The sequence below is a fragment of the Dipodomys spectabilis genome, unplaced genomic scaffold (assembly GCF_019054845.1).
Source record: "Dipodomys spectabilis isolate Male_0828 unplaced genomic scaffold, ASM1905484v1 ptg000095l, whole genome shotgun sequence".
In the NCBI taxonomy this organism is placed as follows: Eukaryota; Metazoa; Chordata; class Mammalia; order Rodentia; family Heteromyidae; genus Dipodomys; species Dipodomys spectabilis.
In genome coordinates, this window is record NW_024870772.1 from 43,036,621 (window position 1) to 43,057,283 (window position 20,663).

The window sequence follows — 20,663 nt, forward strand, 5'->3', positions numbered from 1 at the left end:
TCTATTCTCTGAGGCTTTTGAGTCTACAATTATTGCATGCAGTTATTTGTCCTGCAACAGAATGTGTTTTACCCTTCATCAGATGATCTATAAATGCAGGATGTGACTCGGCCATGTTGGTTCATAAGCTGGAGCTGCAGGAGAATGACAGAACAACAAGGAGGGAGGGGAGGTCTTGACAACTATGTGTAGCACAGCCACTATATCAGCTCTTTGTTTTACAAAGGACAAAAAGTTTATTCCTTAAGGACACATTTACTTTTAAGTGTCCCCATAACAGTAGCCAAATCTGTATCTTACCTAATAAAAACTCCAAACTAAGGAGTATGGTTTTGTCAAGAATGGATAGGAAAAGAAAAAGGTTTTGAGACAGTTTTCACTACAGTCTAAAAGTAGTGTCAAATTCATGATCTTCTTGTCTCAGTTTCCTAAGTGCTAGGATTACAAACATGTGTACCTCCATACCTAGCTATAAAATGGTTTCAAGAAAATGAAGGGCGGGGCTGAGAAGGTGGCTCAGTGGTAGAGCGTTTGCCTTGCATGCATGAAGCCCTGGGTTCGATTCCCCAGCACCACATAAGCAAAAAGAAAAAAAAACAGAAGTGGCGCTGTGGCTCAAGTGGTAGAGTGCTAGCCTTGAGCTGAAAGCTAAGGATAAAAATTAAAAAAAAAAAAGAAAGAAAATGAAGGGCTAGCTGAGTGTCAGTGATTCAGGCTGTTAATTCTAGCTACTGGGGAATCTGAGAATGGGAGTCACAGTTCAAGGTCAGCCTGTGCAGAAAAGTTATAAGGACCTCTTTTCAATCTACAACTGGATACAGTGGTACACATCTGTCATCCCAAGTGAGAGGCAGATTGGGAGGGCCATAATTTCAGGCCAGTACCTGCAGAAAAGCTTAAAAAATGGTCTTGACATGGTGATGGGCATCTGTGATCTCAGCAATGACAAGAAGCCTAAAAGTAAGTAGACAGAAGCTTAGGAGCACACTGAGCACTGAGGGTAGGGAATGAGATCCTATTTCAAAAATGACCAATGAAAAACTGAGTAGAGGCAGGGCTCAGCAGTATAGCAGGAGCAGGAGCTAGGATCTGAGTTCAACCCTAGTTCTGCCAAGACAAATAAGGAAGGAAGGAAGGAAGGAAGGAAGGAAGGAAGGAAGGAAGGAAGGAAGGAAGGAAGGAAGGAAGGAAGGAAGGAAGGAAGGAAGGAAGGAAAGAAGGAAGGAAGGAAGGGAGGGAAGGAGGGAGGGAGGGAGGAAGGGAGGGAGGGAGGGAGGGAGGGAGGGAAGGATAAGGGAGGGAGGGAAGAAGGAAGGAAGTAAAGTATGGTAAGCATGGTGGCAATAAGAACCCAGAGATGAACAGAAAAGCCATTTTGGAGACTGAAGCTATATGTATATTATCCATTGGACAAAAGGGAAAGAATTTGGTTTTTAATCTAAATTACATAGAAGATACTAACCAATACTCAAGTGAAAAAACATAGGAAGAAAGAGCTGGACAAAAAACTAAACAGATCTGTTAAAAGGCCAGGAGAAATGAGTCTCAAGAGAAAATTTGATATACACAGGTCTCATTTGCATAAAAAGCATTAATTTAAGCAACAAGAACAAAAGGTATTAGATTACAAATAAAGAAGTTCAGGTTTACCTCCCTGCTCCCCCCAAAAAGGCCATAGGGCTGGGATTCATGGATACAAGGATTAAAGTGCTTGCTTAAAAAACAAAGATCTTGGATTTGATCCCCAGCACTATAAAAGAAACAAAAGAGGCGGGGGGAAGCCAAATATACATAGTTCAATATTTTCCCCCTTTAAGTGAAGCAATCTGAATGTTTCACACACACACACACACCAAGTAATTAATGGAAATCCTCATGATTCAGGTATTAAATCAATTTCGTTGAAATTGATTGATTTCAGTTAAATCATTTTATTTTTAGCAACAGTGTTTATCCCTATAATGTATTTTATTAAAGACCAGAAATAGCCGGGCACCGGTGGCTCATGCTGTAACCCTAGTTACTAAGGAGGCTGAGAACTAAGGATCATGGTTCAAAGCCAGCCCAGGCAGGAAAGAACATGAGACTCTTATCTCCAACTAACCACTAGAAAACCAGAAAAGGCACTGTGGCTGAAGTGGTAGAGTGCTTGCCTTGAGCTAAAGAGCTCAGGGACAGCATCCAGGCCCAGAGTTCAAGCCCACAACAGACCAAAAAAAAAAAAAAAATTCCAGAAATATACAACGCAAGGTATTTCTAGTAGTGCAAGAGTTTTAAAGGACTGGGATTATAGCTCATTAATAGAACATGTGCTTTGTGTACAAGTGGCCATGAGTTCAAACCTCAACACCAAGACAAGTAAATCTTTCTTTTGTCTGTGTGCCAGTCCTGGGTCTTGAACTCAGGGCCCAGGTACTATCACTGAGCTTTTCTGCGCAAGTCTAGAGCTTTGCCACTTGAGCCATAGCTCTACTCTGGGTTTTTGGTAGTTAATTGAAAATAAGAGTCTCACTGACTGTCCTGCCCATGCTGGCTTCAAACTGCGATCCTCAAATCTCATGTCATGAACCACTGACACCCAGCTAGTAAAAATCATTTTTTAAGAAAAAAAATGATTATTTCATGTAATCTAGTTTTTCAGCTAAAAAAAAAAATCACATATTAAGTGTGGTAAAGAAGTGTTGGGGGGGGGACAGATGGGGAAGGAGATGGGAAAGGATGGGAAGGAAATACAAAGATGGAGGCAACAATGCTTGATAAGAAATGTACTCATTACTTTGCTCATGTAATTGTAACCCCTCTGTATGGTATTTTCACAATAAAAAAAAAAGTGTTTACAATTTTACCATAAAATCTTCTCTCATTTTTTTCAAGTGTCTACAAACAGACCTGTGGGAAATTTTTACTGACTTTATTATGCTTAATTAAATGAACAGATTCTAACACATTATATTAATTATAAGGTATTATCATTTTTTCTAACTAAACAGGGCATCACCAGATAATGGGGAAAAACAATCTACATTTTGTATTTGCATGAAGTTACACTGAGAAATGTGTAACATACCAATCTAAGTGAAAATTTGTTTTAATCTCTAAACATAGTTCATGTAAAATGCTTATAATCTTAAGCACTCAGGACGCTGAGACCAGTGGGATCACAGTTGAAAGCCAGCCCAGGCAGAAAAGTCCTCAAGACTCTCTCTAACCAGCAAAAATGCCAGATTGGAGGTATGGCTCAAGTGGTAGAGCTCTGACTGTGAGAAGAAAGTTCAATTGAGAGCACAATCCAGAGTTCAAGCATTGGTAACAGCACATAAAACAAAATGAAACCACACTTCTGAAGATCTTGAGATTATAAAATCTAAAGGGGTGTGAAGATACCTTGTTTTTTTTTTTCTAGAAATTATTCAAATTTACAAGAAGTTATATATGTAAAATAATACATTTAAAGCCATAAGAGTTTTACCTTGAATCAGGGGCTGGTAGTAGAATATTTGCTTGGCATGTTTAAGGCCTTGGGTTCATCCCTAGCAACCCCTCCCCCACTGAGAACTCAGTCTGAAAACCCAAAAGCTAGAAAAGCAACCAATATCCTTCAGCAAGAGAAAGCTCAGATATTGAGGTTACATTTGATATTCATCTATTCAGATTTTATGTGCTTTCAGTAAAACCATTCTTTCAACAGATTATTCTTGCTTGAGGGATCACAGTAACTGTGTTTTTCCATAGTAAGAGCTCTTAACCTCACATACACACAAAATTTTATAAGCCTTTCCTTATTGTGTTGGAATAAGAGTATAAATTGATGTCAGGATTAAGGAAGGGGTCATATGATAGCTGTATTTAAGGAAGATCCATGCTGCTCAGAGTTTAACAAAGCTCATCCTTGAGCTGTATCATCTATAATTTTATAACACTGACAACCTTTCTTGGACTAGGGAAGGGAGTCACTGGAAGAGATGTGGAAGAATGTTGTAAGGATTAACAAACAGATTAAGATGCATGGTCCAGGATGTATAAGACGTGTATTGAAAGCCGGGTGCGATGGCTCATGCCTATAAACCTACTGGGAGGCTGAGATCTGAGAATTGAGGTTGGAAACTAACCTGGGCTGGACTCACTCTCAGTGAGACTCTTATCCTCAATTAACCACACAAAAACTGGAATTGGTGCTGTGGCTTAAAATGGTACAGCACTAGCCTTGAGCAGAAGAGCTCAGAGACTGCACCCAGGGCCTGAGTCCAAGCCCACAACCAACAACAACAACAACAACAACAACAACAAAAGATATGTATTGAACATTTGATATAAAGAAGAATGTTGTGAGAATCAATAAACAGAATAGGGAAACCTTAAATTGCTGCCTGGGGCCTAGAAACTGCTGTAGGAAGAGCAGGCAGAAGAGCTATATGTCCAATCTATAGAAAGGGCACTAAACTCTTACTTCAAAGCTGGTCAATCCTAAAACATAAAGCAGATTAGAGCCAAGACAATTATTCAGCAAGGGGCAAGCCTACCAATTAGGGAAAGATAGATCATGTTGTGGCAATATTATAGTCTTGAAAAAAAGAAACCTCTTAGATCCAGTCTTTAAGATTGCTCCTGGGAGTTTTGCTTTATTTCCCCAAAAAAACTCTGCCTTTATCTCCAATAACATTCAACTCTTTTGGTTCATTCTTCATTGTGATTCTCATTTTTCAAAATTCTTTTGTAGATGTTTTCATAAATTGGCAACATCTAAGGTATAGCATCAGTACACATAACCTAGAAGCCAAAAATTAATTCAGTCCAAAAAGAAAGTCAAGTTTTCTAAAAGAGCAGATTAGAAATTTATTTTCTGTCAAAAAGCTTATTATCTATATTTCCCCAACTATTGTATTTTTTCACTTGTTCACCCAACAATTATAAATGAATGAAATGATTAGCAACATTTTCTAAGTTCCTGTTTTTGGTCCTTCTTCCTTCTTTCCTCTCTAGTGCTAGGAATCTCCAACCCAGGGCCTCAAATACTAACCATGTGCTCTACTACTGAGCTACACCCCCAACTCTTAGTAGTGTTTCTTAACAATCTCCTGGTGGTAAAGCTTCTAATAACTTTAGACATCTGAATACTTAGTGCACACAGACTGAAATCAGGGCCTAGGCTTTGTCTGAGTTTTTGTGCTCCAAGCTAGTGCTCTACCACTTGAGCCACAGCTCCCACTGCCTGATTTTTTTTAGGGCCTAATTGGAGAATCTCACATACTTTCCTGCCTGGACTGGCTTCCAACTGAGATCCCACATCTTAGTCTCCTGAGGGGCTAGGATTACAGGTGTAAGCCACTGGCGCGTGACTTAGGGATATTTTAATGATCACAACTTAGGTTTTATAAGGCTTGTGGATAAAAAAGTAAATTAAAAACAAAGTTAAGTGCCAATTGTTTTGGTATTTCTATCTACATTGTGGACTGTTTACTCAATTGGGTCATTAGCTAACCCTGAATAACCAAAAGCTAAACTAGACAAGTCTCTACTTTCTTCGCAATGTGCTAATCAAGCCGGGCACCAGTGGCTCACGCCTGTAATCCTAACTACTCAGGAGGCTGAGATCTGAGGACTGCGGTTCACAACCAGCCCAAGCATGGAGATTCTCCAGGAGAATCTTATCTCCAATTAACCACCAGAAAACTGTAAGTGGTGTAAGCATTATGTCCACCTTTGGTCCCCAGCTCCACCCAGACCTGCCAGTCCTCTCTCTCTCCACCCAGACCTACCTAAACTTCCATCTACCTCACTTCCTATCCCCCAGACCCTGCTGCTACCTAGATAGCGGAGGCAGCCATGTGCTCTCTCTCCGGAAGAAACATGGCTCCTCTAATAAACCTTGTAATAATCTTTCTCCTGCCTGCCTCTGCGTGGTCCCCTGACATGGATGTGATGGATACTTTCATTGATCTTTTCAAGTGGTGCTGTGGCTCAAGTGGTAGAGTGCTTGCCTTGAGCAGACGAGCTTAGGGACAGCGCCAGGCCCAGAGATCAAGACCCACGACCAAAAACAAACAAACAACAACAACAAAAACCCTGCTAACCATGAAACGTTATTTTCTCATTGGCTTGTTTTTCAGTGCATTACATTTCCTTTCAAATGAAATGATGCAGTGCTTTCTATTTCAGCCAATCGGGGAGGGGAATGAAATAGGGAGGAAAACGAAGTGATTCTTATCGCTTTCCTCTCAGCCCACAGAAAAACTCAAGATGCTATTTGGCCTACTAAATCCACTTCCTGCCTCGGGCAAAACAATCAAGCATAGCAAGGCAAAACGCAGAGATCTGAACATTTGCAACATCAAGTCCAGGAAAAAAAAGATTTGCCAAAGGTCTCCTTTAACCTGCCCTGTTTATGAAAACAGAGCACTTTTTAGCTTAATTAAAAAAAAAAAAAAAAAAAGCCGCTGCAGGAATGCTGGTTACAGAGTAATGAACACAGCTGCTCCAACGCATAACTTGACATCCTCTAATACCAAAGGATGGCTTGAGTTACCCGTGGGTCACTTGGGCAACTCCAGAGCAAAGCCAACAGTTTGGCAGCAGGCTCGCTGGCAAAGAAAAGAAAGCAAAGGGATTTTTTCAAACTTGAGGGTCGTCGGTAAGACATATCTTTCCTCCCTCCCATGTTCAGCTTTGAACCTTTCTGAATCCAGAAGCCTGTCTCCTTTGACTAGCAATGGAGAATGGATCACCTGAGTCTCAATGAGATAAAAGGCTAAAAGAATTCTCGGAAACCAAATAGCCGTTGAGGCATCGAAACCCGAACCCCACAATGACCGCAGACCAAAGTGTGGGTCACCGCTCCACAGCCACACCACGCTTCGTTCCCCTTAACAGGCCATGAAATTCGGGCCCATGAGAGTCGTCCTTCCAGGCAAGTGAGAATGAGTCTCCTCGCTCAGATCCTTCCACTTCCCCTGTCTTCCCCCAAGGACCCCCCATTACAAAAACCAGACCCTAAATAAGCTTCCAGCCACCGAGAACCCCAGCCACAGCCACACACAAGATGGCACCCACACACCTACCGAAAGAAACAGCTGCACCACCACTCCAGCGCTGCGGGCTTCTACACCGCGGGCAACCCCATTGGGCCAGCCAGGGCGCGCGAGATTAGCCGAGAGCGCTGATAACCAATCAGGGAGCGGCGCGCTCGGAACGCCGCGGCGGTGCCTGCGGTGGCAGCGCGGAGCCAGTGAGGCGTCCGCCCAGTTGGAAAGGCAACTCTGGGGGCTTTCGGCCCGTGGTGATGGGCTCGGTTGGCGTCTGGCTCCCATTTAGTGGTTCGCTTCAGGGGGCCCTGGACATTCGTGGTTGCGCGCTCGCCCCTCTCGGGCCGAGGTGAGGTCTAATACTTGGCGAAGTATTTCCCGGCCACAGGGCAGCCGGGGCCAGGAGCGGAACGACGAGCGGCTTGAGGTGGAGAAGTGGCTTTGACTGTCAGCTCGCCCGCGTCGGGACGAGCCGGGAGCGCCGCCCTCGGGTCTAGCGGGAGGCGTGGAGAACGGGGCGGAGTCTGTGAGGCTGAGGCGCGGCGGTGGGAGGATCGGGCAACCCCGGCCGAGCTCCGGCGGCGCGAGCGGGGCCTGCACCGAACCGGTGCGGCATCTCCTTTCCTCGCACCCTCGTGCAGTCCCGGGTTGGAGAAGGACCCGGGAGTCACGCAGTTCTCGGCCCCTATTTGAAACCTGTCTCCCGGTGTACCCCCAAGGAGATGATTCCTGAGCACCTGGGAACCCTGAGGCTTTCCGAGGGGGCTGCAGGAAATAAATCTGCAGTATCGAATCCAGAAGCTGAACTTGGAAGGTTAACCACTGCCCATTTCACAGGTAAGGTGAATGCAAGCCCCGAATCAGTCAAATCACCGGTCCAGGATCCTTGGGTTGAGATTAAATGTTTTTAGAGCCGACTGTCGTTACCCAAGAATGTATGTAAATAACCTAGCCATTCTTCCGTGCATTGTGTAAATGTTAATGAGGTGGTCCCGGATATGGTTGTCTGAAGTAGTAAACTGGGATGGATGGTCCAAACCCTGGACTCTTCAAACCTGGCTGCTTTGGTTCTATGGGGGCCTGCCACTTACAGGGTGACTTGCCTCACCTGCCTCGCAGTCCTCAGCAGCAGAAAAGCCACTTTCCCACATGACTGTTGTATGGTTTAAATTACCACCTTGCTTCTTACCACTTTGCTTGACTTTTTGACTTTCGTGGTAGTGTTTATTCTGCGGGTATATTTTTCTCTTCTCCCGATTTTTAGACCTTTTTTTTAAAAAAAAAATCATAGTTATTTCTGCGATTTCCAGGACAATATTGATGGCCAACTGTGTTCTCATCCTGATGAAACCGCCTCTGATGTTTTCATATGAAACTTTTGTTGAAACAGGAATTCAGATTTGCAAACTTCAATTTTTTATTTACTTATTTATTTTTGTCGGTTGTAGGGCTTGAACTCAAGGCCTGGACGCTGTCCCTGAGCTCTTTTACTTAGGGCTCTAGCACATTGCCGCTTTGAGCCACAGCGCCACCTCTAGTTTTCTAGTTGCTCATTGAAAATAAGAGGCTCATGGACTTTCCTGCCCGGGCTGGCTGGCTGGCTTTGAACCAAGATCCTCAGATCTCAGCCTCCTGAGTAGGTAGTATTACAGCGCTGAGCCACCGCGCACGGCTTTGCAAACTTTTTAACGTTCAACTTTCGAAGATATTCCTAGAACAAGCCCCACTGTTAAACTCCTGCTAGACACCTTTATTTAATATTTTTGCAGGAGTGATTTGATGGTAATCTTACCTTCTGTGGCCTCACATAGCTCGTTTAGCTGGGATGAAAAATGTATACTACCATACCCAATTTATGGATCGAAATGAGGGTCTCACTTCTTTCTTTCTAAACCTTCATTCTCTCAATCTCTGCCTCCTCTGGAGCTGAGATTACAGGTGTAAACTGTCATGTTGTGTGTTGGTGTTTGTTTCTGGTCAGTGAAGCCACAACCTCAGCATGCTAGGCAAGTAGTCTACCACCAAGCTACAGTCTCAGCCCTCAGGTGCAGAGTATATTTGTTAAATTAAGCTTATTTATCTGTCATTTACATCTGTGGGATGAGTGCTGGTGGGTACAACCTAGGGACTACAAGCATGCAAAGGAAAGAAGCCTTTGCCCACTGAGCTACACCAGAAGACTTTAAAGTTTTTATATTATAATTTGTGCCTATTTTGTCCATTTCTGAGACCAATTTATTCTCTTCCTATTACAACTTTGAATTGTATATTTTCTATGCTATTTAAGTTTTACTTTATTTCAGTGATATTTTTTGTACATAGATGTTTGTAAGTATTAGGTCTTTATCATGGATTCTCAATGGAAAGTAGTTTTCTTTGTTTCTGTTATATTTTTAATACAATTTAAAAATACTGATATTTTTTCACTTCCTTTAATTTTCAGCCTATCCATGATACTGTAATTTAGATAGATTTCTTTTTTTAAAATGATCACACCTAGTTTTTGGTTGATTGAGAATCTGTCTTTCAATGGGAAAAGTTAATGCATTGCATTCATCTTTACTCCTTTTTTTTCTTTCCCAGTCCTGGGGCTTGAACTAAGGCACTGTCCCTGAGCCTCTCTGTGCTCAAGGCTAGCACTCTACCACTTGAGCCACAGCACCACTTCTGGCCTTTCCTGTTTATGTGGTATTGAGAAATGGAACCCAGGGCTTCAGGCATGCTAGGCAAGCACTCTACCACTAAGCCACATTTCCAACCCCCTGTATTCTAATTATTAACACATCTGGGTGTGGGGGGGGGGGGGAGGAGGGGTGTGCACGTGCGCAATGGTACTAGAACTTGTATTCATAGGCTTCATACTCCATTGTCTTTTTCACTTAGGGCTTGAGCCATACCTCAACTTCTGGCTTTTTGCTGGATAATTGGAGGTAAGAGTCTCTCAGACTTTTTGCCCAGCTGGCTTGGAACCGTGATCCTCAAATTTCAGCCTCCTAAGTAGCTAGGATTACCCTGTGAGCCACTGGCACCCAGCTTGCATATGGCCTTATTTCTTGTCCTTTTACCTACTTCTCTTTGTAACTTTTTTTTAGTTACTGGAGATTGAACTCAGAACTTTGTTCTTGCTAGACAAACACAATTCTTCTTAAAGTATATCCTCAGTCCTTTTGCTTTTAGTTTATTTTTTAGAAAGGGTCTCATACTTTTGCCTGGCCTGCTTCAGAGGATTCTCCTACCTCTTTTCAAGTTATAAGTTCAGGAAGTGGCGCTGTGGCTCAAGCAGTAGAGCGCTTGCCTTGAGCTGAAGAGCTGAGGGATAGCGCCCAAGCCTAGAGTTCAAGCACCATGACCGACAAAAAAAAAGATCAAGTTATAAGTTCATGCCACTGTGCCTGGCCTGAGGAAAAAGATTGTTAATGTACTTGAGTGTATGATTTATTAACCAAAGTATATTTTATAGCCAAATAATAAGAAATATGAATGACAAAAGTAAATGCAGACATATTAATAAAAAGGTACAAAAATATATTCTAATTTCTGAATTTTGTTTTATAATTATATGCTGAAAGGATAATAATTGCTGGCATTTATTAAGTTCTTCCAATATGTTAGGCACTATATAAGTGATTAAGTCATATCCTCTGAACAACCTATAAGGCAATTGATAGTAATATCCCTAGTTTTAAAACTTAAGAAACAATTAAAAATGGAATATAGTTTAATAATATATTAATACTAACATATGTTAAATATGGGTGCTTAGAAGTAATTATTATCTTTATAATTCCTTATTTATCATAACTTGCAATTTGTACATTTTTCTAGCTCATCTGTATTCTCTTTGTAATAGTTCATATCATTTTAACAATATCTTTTCTTGTGTATTTTGTGCTTTATAAATACGCACTACTCTTTGTTTTTCTTACAGAATATTTAATGAATTTGTGGATTCAGAAATGGAGTCGATTTTTATTTTTATAAAGACATTGGCAGTGGTGTGATACGACTATAAATGCTCATTTGATGAAGATGTATGTGCCTGTTTTGTGAATGGACTAGTGTAATTTCTGAAAGTTTTTTTATGGCACAGTTTCTATTTGAATATTCAAGTATCAAGGAATACCGGATTTAGAATGTATAATGATGGTGTATTTTCTTTGAGGACTTCCCAATTTCATAGAGACCACAGTTGGATTCCAGTTACATTCTCCAATCAAAGTGGCACATATTCAGTCTTTTGATAAACTTAATTTTGAAGAATTTTATGTTTGCCGACAACACCAAAGAATGGGAGAAAAAAATGGTAGGTTGAAGAACACATTTTTAAATTTAATATTTAAGAGTTTATAGACAACCTAAGCTAAATTGTGTATTTTCCTTGTGACTTCTGGACAAGAAGGTATTAAGGCCTTGGATAACCACCAGCTTTGACTGATTTCATAATGTATTCAATCAGTAATGTTAAATCAATAATATACTTTAAAAAATAGACTTCTTAAATTAATTTTTCTTAGTTGTTACCAAAAAATTGAGACTGGCTTTTCACTATCATTTTAATATCTACACTTAGATAATATATGTTATAATTAATGAACCTTTTTACTGGCATTTATTATGAACTAAAGTCCGTAATTTATTCACATTACCTGTGGGGCATGTGTCTTTTCCTTTCCAGGATTCCATTCAGGATAACACATTACCTTTAATTTCACTAAGGCTGCTCTTGGCTACGATAGTGTCTCAGGCTTGTTGGTTTTATAGTTAAATATTTTGTAGACTGTCCCTCTGTTGGAATTACTGTCTGATGTTTTTCTTAGAATTAGATGGGGTGACAGATTTTGAGGAGTAAAATCACAAGGGTAAAGAGCATACAAGCACACGCTGTGGCTTGATCTCTCATTGTTCATACTGGGCTTGGCCACATAGCAAGTATAGAATTATTCAGTTTCTCCACTGTTAAGTTATGCTTTTGTTACTCTTCTCAAACCTGCTGTATCCTTAAATTTTTAAGTTTCATTTGTATTATCTTCAAGTAGTTGTGCAATATATTTTAATCACCCCTTCATTCTCCCTCTTCAAACTCCATCTATTCCCTTGTATATCCTTCAATATTGTTTTTGTTTTTGGAGAGAGGGTCTCACTATGTAGGAAAGTCTGGTATTCAATTCAAAATCCTTCAGCCTCAGCTTTCTGAGTTCTGGGATTACAGATATGTGCCACTACACCTGATGCCATACTGAACTCCCTGAACCCTTTGGAAGTAAATTACTAAGTGCAGCTCTTACTCGAGAAGTGGGATTTGATGTTCACTACTACTTAACAGCAGAATATTTATTTTTTTCTTTTGGTATTCATTATTGTTCTCTTTGTCTCTTTTTCCCAATTTATCTGTTCTGCCAATCATTATTTATATCAGTATGGACACATGAATACTTATTTTATACTTGAGTTAGATTCCAGTATTACTTTGCCAGTTTAGTTACTTAAATTTTCCCAAGTTTGACCTTTGGGAATTATTTGGGTCTTATGTTCCTTTGACATAAGCAATTTAATCTATGATTGACATCTCCTAGGTATATACACTCACATAAATACATACTATAAGTGATTTGCATATTTACATACATTTTTTATAGAAGCATTTTTGGTATTCTTTTGACTAGCTTAGTTTTCTTAATTCATTTGTCAGTTATTCTGGGAATTGAACTCAAAATCTTGTACATTCTCTGCACACTTTACTACTGAGCTATACCCCTTGATGTTGGTTTCTTAGTTTATATTATCATTGTCTTCTTAATTCATCATTTCCACCACTAAGCAGTTATCTTATTTTTTGAGTAATTTAATTATTCCACATCAGAATAAATAATAATATGCCAACATTCTGTAAAATACTTTAAATCATAGTCACTAAAAACTAGAATCAGTTTTAGCATGTTACACTAGGACTCAGTTATCTCTGATTCCAGAATATTTTAGTGCTATCAAAAGTTCCAACCATTTGCAGGTGCAGATGGCTCACATCTTTAATCTTAAGTACTGAGGATACCGAGATCTGAAGATCGCAATTCAAAACCAGGCTGGGCAGGAAAGTCCATGAGACTATCTCCAATTAACCACCTGAAAAACAGAAGTGGAGCTATGGCTCTCAGTGGTAGATCATTAACCTTGAGCAAAAATCTCAGGGACAACGCCATGGCCATTAGTTCAAGAGCTATGACCAACCATTTAACAAAAAGTTACTTTTTTTTTGTAGAAATCTTTTTTATTAATTCTTTGGTGTGAGATATTTTGGCTTAAGCTCAGGGCCTCTGGCTCTGAGCAGCTTTCTTGATCATGTCTAACACTTTATCATTTGAGCCATACTTTCAGCCCAACCTTTTCTTCAACTTTTAAAAACATATATTATGTATTGTCACCCTTATGGTGCAGCAAAACTAATTTCTCCTAACTGCAATTTAGTACCCACCGACCAATCTTTTTCCATTTATCTCACCTCCTCTTCTGTCTCCAGTGTGAGATCTCAATTTCTATGAGATCAACTCCTTTAGATTCAAATTATAAAAAAGAACATGGGATATTTGTCTTTCATGTCTGACTTATTTCACTTTACATGATACCCTCCAGTTTCTCCCATGTATTGCCACTAGGAATAGGATTTCATTCATTTGTGGCTAAATAATATTCCATTGTATGTACATACATATATGCATACCATGTTTTTTTTCACTCTTTTTTATATTTCAATTTTTATAAAGGTGAGGTACAGTTACATAAGTCAAGTATAAAGTACATTTCTTAGCCAGGCACCAGTGGCTCATGCCTGTAATCTTAGCTACTCAGGAAGCTGAGGTCTGAGGATCATGGTTCAAAGCCAGCCTGGGTAGGAAAGTCTGTGAGAACTCTTATCTCCAACAAAACACCAGAAAATCATAAGTGGCACTGTGGCCCATGTATAGAGAGCTTACCTTGAGCTGAAGAGCTCATGGACAATGCCCAGGTCCAGAGTTCAAGTCCCATAATCAAAAAAAAGAAAAAAGTACATTTCTTTTTGGACGATGTCACCCCTTCCCTCACTCTCTCCCAGTTTTTCCTTTCCATCCCCACCCACAATTTGTATAGCTCATTTTTCATCATATCTAATGAGTACCAGTGCTATATTTGTTCACCCTTTACATACCATCTTTTTTTTAAAAACTGGTTTCATTTCAAAATCTGATAAAGACAAATCTCTAAAATAGGGTGCTAATTTACATTCATGAAAGGAAACATGGTAATATTAACTGGTTACTTTATTTGAATAACAACTTTGCTTAAAAGCGATGATTTTTGCTGATAATTAATGAAAATTTAATTATTTTAGGGATCCTGGGAATAAGTGTTCCATAAAAATTTTTCTCATTGAAATGATATGGATAATTTCTGTAAAATTTTACTATTAAAGAACTATTTCAGGGACTGGGAAATTGGCTCAGTGGTAGAGCACTTGCCTTGCATGCATGAGGCCCTGGGTTCGATTCCTCAGCACCACATAAGCAAAAAGAAAAAAGCCGGAAGTGGTGCTGTGGCTCAAGTGGTAGAGCGCTAGCCTTGAGCTGAAGAGCTGAGGGACAGTGCCCAGGCCCAGAGTTCAGGCCCCACGACCGGACCCAAAAAAAAACCAAAAAACAACTTTCAGTTATTTCTATAATTAATTTCTTTTGCCTAAGACTTGTATGTAGTAATCTCTGGCCAGCTGCCAACATGCTGACATATTCATCAACTCATCTCTAATGCAGATGTGGTCCTACACCTAATAGGCAGTACTTTAATTCCAACATGAACGAATCTTTGAACAAAGCCTGCTTTGTTAATTATGATTTCTATCCTTCCCTTGACTCTTGATCCACTCCTCTCCTGAATTTCCCTTCTAATTTGTAAGGTGTCATGGTTCCTTGTCCTTTCATTTCCATGTTGGTGTTCTATAGAAGACTGTCTTTTTTTCTGTACATTCTCCTTAAGGACCCACACATATTTTTTGGCTTTGGCTAGTGTTTGTATGTTATTGACTCCAGAATTGGCAAATCTTATCCTGTAGCCTAGATAACTTGTTTATAAAATGAGCTTCTTCCCGTTTGACTTTCCCATCTGTCCCTCTACCTTTTACTCCCCACCTTAGTGAATAGCATTACTATCAGAATGGATAACTGAGACAGAAAGATGGAAGCCATTCTAAACTCTTCTCACTACCACCTGAGTGATCTATCTTACTGGTTGAGGCGGGGGGAGGGGAAAGCCTTGAACCCAGGGCCTGAGTGTTATCTCTTACCTTTTTTCCCTCAGGGTTGGCACTCTGCCACGTGAGCCAGAGTCCACTTACAGCTTTTTGGTGGCTAATTGGAAATGAGTCTCATGGACTTATCCACCCATTACTGGCTTTAAACCATGATCCTTAGATCTCAGCGCCTCTAAGTAGCCAGATTTATAAGTGTGAGCCACTGTTGCCTGGCTGTATTTGATTTTTTTTTTGTGGCAAGGTGACACTGTATAGTCTAAGCTGGCATCAGACTCTGCCTTGACTTCCAAGTTCTCTGATTAAGGCATCAAGGATGGCTTCTGTGATCTTTCAAAGAAACATGTATCTACAACATAAATAGCTTATACTTCTTCAGTAGGCTTCCATCTAAAAAATAAATTTGATTAGTGAGGTACAGAAGCAATTTTTATCATAGGTTTTGTCTTCTTGCACTGAATTTGTTTCAGATCTTGAAAGTCTGGGCTGTGCTACAGAGAATTTTTAAAGCATGCTTTGTGTTGTGTAGTATGTGTCAGACCAGAATGTTGACCGAGAAACTGTCCCTCTCCCGAGACCACTTAGCAGCAGTTCTAATTAGGCCTAGATCCACTTTGGGAAAGGTGATTCTCCCAGTAGGAGTTGTGACTCAGGCCTAAGCCTCTTTCCTTATGAAGATTTTGACTCCATTGTCAAACTTGGAGGTTTAGGATTTATTTTTTGTTAAGGAAAGTAGGTTTTTGTAATTTTCTGGTCTTTGGCCGTTAATACTTCAAATGGCTACTCAGTGACTTTTTAAAGTGCAGTTATTAATACCTCTGTGCTTAGGGCCATATTATTTAATTTCAGCCACTTTTATTTGGTCATCTTAACATTTTATAAGTTATCTTTAACATGATAAAAATTTTATCACTTCTAAACATTGTATCAATGTGAAAGTTGTGATTTATTTTAATTGCCTTTCTCTTTATTGTTTTTAGCTTCAAAAGGATTATTTCAAAAGGAAATTGCAAGGCATTAGAAATACTGGCTTCCTTATATAAGTTTACCTGTAAAAACTTTAAGTATTATTTTCCTTCATGTAATAAAAGTTAGTTACCATAAATCTTTTTTTAAAAAAAGAAATATTACTGGATATATAGTTATTTTCAGCAGTCATTAAGATGAATTATTCTAAAATCTATGTAGAAGTATTCTGAAGCTTTTTGTTTGATTGCTTCTAGTTTATTTGTGTGGATATGTGTGTGGCTCAGGACCTTGAACTCCTTGCTTGGCTTTCTTGCTCATACTTGCTTTACTATTTGAGCCATGACTCCAAAGTCTGCTGCTTTGGTGATTAGAAATGGAATCTTCTAGACTTTTTTGCCCAGCTGGCTTTGAATTGGCAATCCTCCATATCTCAGCCTTCTGAGTAGCTAATAGTGGTACCCAGCTTGGTTTTATTTTGGGGGACAGAGTTTTACTAAGTAGCTTCAGCTGGCCTTAGTATTTCAAGATCCTCTTGCCTTAACCTTTCAAGTACTGAGATTACAAGCATGTGCCATCATGCCTAATATTTCTGAAACTTTTAAATGTATAAATTTTATATGTATAAATAAAATTTATATGTGTAAATTATTACAACTCTAAAGGAGTAATTTCTTTTACCTTCTATGCAAGAATAATATCATTGAAGTTGTCAACATATTTATATATTTAAGTTAGCAAAAATAAATGAGGTACTCCGATCATGTTCTTTTTTTGTTGTTGTTGTTGGTCATGGAACTTGAACTTAAGGACTGGGTGTTGTGCTTGAGCTCTTTCACTCAAGGTTAGTGCTCAACTACTTTGAGCCACAGTGCCACTTGCAGTTTTCTGTTGATTAATTGGAGATAGGAGTCTCGTGAACTTTCTTGACAGGGCTGGCTTTGAACCGTGATCCTCAGATCTCAGTCTCCTCAGTAGCTAGGATTGCAAGCATGAGCCACCAGCACTTGGTTTCTTTTCTTTATAAGGAAGTATTACCAAAATCCTTTTTTCCTCAAAGAAAGTGACAGACTGCTTGAACCTTAATTTTATTTAGAAACCAACTGGATTTTCTGTAACTTGTGCCCTAGTGATTTAATCTATTTTCAATCTATTTCCATTGAATTCCTAAGTTGCTCTCTTTTTTTCTAGGTGATGCAAAAGCTTTCTGGATGGAGCTAGAAGATGATGGAAAAGTGGACTTCATGTTTGAAAAAGTACAAAATGTGCTACAGTCATTAAAACAGAAGATCAAAGATAGGTCAGCTACAAATAAAGGTATAAAAGACATTAAAATCTTGGATATACTTTATATTCATTGACATGGATAATGCTGCTTCTGTTTTTTTGTTTTGTTTTGTTTTTTTGTGCCAATCCTGGTGCTTTATCTTAGGGCCTAGATACTATCCCTGAGCATTTTTGCCCAAGCCTGATGATCTACTATTTGAGCCATAGGTTCATTTCTGTCTTTTTTGGTGCTTAATTGGAGATAAGAGTCTCTCAGACTTTTTCTGCCTGGACTGTCTTCAAACTTTGATCCTTAGCTCTAAGCTTCCTGAGTAACTAGGATTACAGGTGTAAGCCACTGACACTTGGTTTATGAACCTAACATGGATTCTATTTTTTATTTTTTTCCTAAAAAATTCAATTTATTATTCCATGTCATAAACATGGATAAATCTGATTATAAATAACAGCTACTGATCTTACTTCTTTTTACTTCAGGCTACACCTCCCCTTTCTGTTTTAGAAATAGTGCCCAGATTAGTTCAGAACTCTGCTCAAGCAATCTGACTACTTCACCCTCTGAGTGAATACCTGGGATAAGGATATTTTTTTCCTTGTTTCATACTTTTTTTCTTTCATATTTTTCATTATCTTTAAGTAGTTGTACAAAGGGGCTTCAATTTAACATTCCAGTGTGTGAGTACAATATACCTCGATCAGTATCATTCATCATTCTTGTCCATCTCTCCCAGTTCCACCCAACCCCTCAGTATCGTCTTACTATATCACATTTGTTATATGTTGGAAAATACAACAAAGAAAATATCCATTATTCAGACAATTATTCTTAAGTATGTAAAAGTCTGGAGGCTACATAGGTAGCTCTGTTGTAGAATTCAGGCCTAAAATGTGTGAAGCCTTGGGTAATCCCTTCTCCCATGGCTGAGCTCCATATCTCCTCACAACCCCTCCCTCCCCAACACACCCACTTATGACCATGTTTTGCCTGCTTTCAACAATACTAGTTTTGTGAAAGCAAAACTAGTTTTCTGCATTTTAATCCAAGGTTTTGGATTTTTTTTTTCTTTTGTCTTTACCCTTTGGTTGTAGAGCATATGTCTTTAATGTGAAATCTTCCTTTAGTGTATAAGGACATACAGTTGGAAACAAAAATTTTCTCCAAGCCGGGCGCTGGTGGCTCACGCCTGTAATCCTAGCTACTCAGGAGGCTGAGATCTGAGGATCGCGGTTCAAAGCCAGCCCGGGCAGGAGAGACCGTGAGACTCCTATCTCCAATAAACCACCAGAAAACCGGAAGTGGCGCTGTAGCTCAAGTGGTAGAGTGCTCGCCTTGAGCTGAAGAGCTGAGGGACAGCGCCCAGGCCCAGAGTTCAAGCCCCACAACCGACAAAAAAAAAAAAATTTTCTCCAAACTATTATTAGTGCTCCCTAGTGACATTTCTGTTTATTACAGAAGTTATTACATATTATATATTTACAAAAGGAAACACTTTTCATTTTAATATTCTTTCTAAATCCTTTAGGAATCAGATTTATGTAGTTTTTGAATCCAGTTCTAGTCTTTTTAGCTTAGAAGTCCAGAATAAATTAACCTCTGAGCCTCTTTTTCTTGGTCCCTAATGCAGATTGTCATTTAAACTTCTCAGGGGAGATTGAAGATTATTAGATAAAGTGTGTAAATTGTAAATTGGAAGCTTGAATAAACCTGATAGTAACTGCTTTCGTTTTATTCTTTGTTTTTTTTTTTTTTTTTTTACCAGAGTATATCCAAGCAATGATTCTAGTGAATGAAGCAACTATAAGTAACAATTCAACATTGGTAAAGGGTATGTACATTTTCTATGCCAATTCTAGAATGTTCCACGGCATTTTCTTGCCATGGAGCAGGCTACCCTAGTAGCCAGGTTAAATATAATTTGAAATGAAATGTAAGATTTACATTGCTAAGTTATATAGTCCTCAGTTTCTTCTATTAGCCGAAAAGTCCTACCTATGTAAGGTTAGGGAATGCGCTTCCCACTAGGCATTCTAGGGGAAGACTGAACAAATGTGTATATTCACAAAATCTCATGCAGATAGTATAGATAGAAGTCTTAAGATTTTAATCCATTTTAACCTGCTTTCTGTGAAGAACACAACTAGAAAGGTATATTCTGCTATAAGATAATTGGTAAAATTTTCTTTTCTAGACCAGCCACTAAGCAAATTCAGTTTAGAAGGATTAGAGAGATAACACAAAAAGAAAAACCTTTTTGTTTTTCACAACACCTCTGACCAAAAAATATGGTTTCTCCATACACCAAGTAACTCTTCAGTTACCTGTGAACAACAGTGGGCGGTTCCACAACTTAATTTAGTTGGCTTTTTTTTTTTTTTTTTTGGTCTGGTCGTGGGGCCTGAACTCTGGGCCTGGGTGCTGTCCCTCAGCTCTTCAGCTCAAGGCTAGTGCTCTACCACTTGAGCCACAGTGCCACTTCCAGCTTTTTTTTTTTTTCCTGCTTATGTGGTGCTGAGGAATCGAACCCAGGGCCTCATGCATGCAAGGCAAGCACTCTACCACTGAGCCACCTTCCCAGCTCTTAGTTGGTTTTTTGTTTTGTTTTGTTTTTGTTTTTTGGTTGGTTGTGGGGCTTGAACTCGGGCTGGGTGCTGTCCCTGAGCTCTTCAGCTCATACCACTTGAGCCACAGCGCCACTTCTGGTTTTCTGGTGGTTAGAGATAAGAATCTCACGGAAGTTCCTGCCCGGGCTGGCTTTGAACTGTGATCCTCAGATCTCAGCCTCCTGAGTAGCTAGAATTACAGGCGTGTAATGTGTGGGAATGAGACCAGCTTTCCCTGCTCACCAGTAATCACTCACTTTTCCTGGCTGAACCCTGTGGAAAATGGGGATTTGTAACAATTGGTTTGGTTTGGTTGGTTTTGGAAGATGTGTTTGTAGACAGTTACAAAGAGTTCAGAGAAAGCTCCTTCCTGCATTATTGCTTCAAATGCCTTCAGCTTAGGCATCTAACACACCCTTAAAGGATTACATTAATTTTAAGCTTTTAAAATTCAGGAGATGGTACCAAGGAATTAATTTTAAGCAATATTATTTTTTTTTATATACTTTCTTGAAACA

At 39.5% G+C, this 20,663-nt stretch overlaps 2 protein-coding genes across 8 annotated transcripts in view; one reads left to right on the plus strand and one right to left on the minus strand.

The window, feature by feature from the left end:
* Cab39l (calcium binding protein 39 like) overlaps positions 1–7,144 on the minus strand; it is a 106,881-nt gene extending 99,737 nt beyond the window's left edge. For both annotated transcript variants that reach the window (XM_042685716.1, XM_042685710.1), the window contains exon 1: positions 7,056–7,144. The gene's annotated coding sequence lies outside the window, so the exon portion shown is untranslated. The remainder of the gene's footprint in view (positions 1–7,055) is intronic.
* A 76-nt stretch (positions 7,145–7,220) lies between these two features.
* Positions 7,221–20,663, plus strand: part of Setdb2 (SET domain bifurcated histone lysine methyltransferase 2) — a 34,974-nt gene continuing 21,531 nt past the window's right edge. For 3 of the 6 annotated variants that reach the window (XM_042685704.1, XM_042685708.1, XM_042685707.1), the window contains exons 1-4: positions 7,248–7,856; positions 10,948–11,322; positions 17,449–17,574; positions 19,305–19,370. In XM_042685704.1, the coding sequence (XP_042541638.1) occupies positions 11,307–11,322; positions 17,449–17,574; positions 19,305–19,370 (208 nt within the window). In that variant the 5' untranslated portion in view covers positions 7,248–7,856; positions 10,948–11,306. Of the gene's footprint in view, positions 7,857–10,947; positions 11,323–17,448; positions 17,575–19,304; positions 19,371–20,663 lie in introns of all 6 variants that reach the window. The other 3 variants (XM_042685705.1, XM_042685709.1, XM_042685706.1) reach the window with 3 other exon arrangements.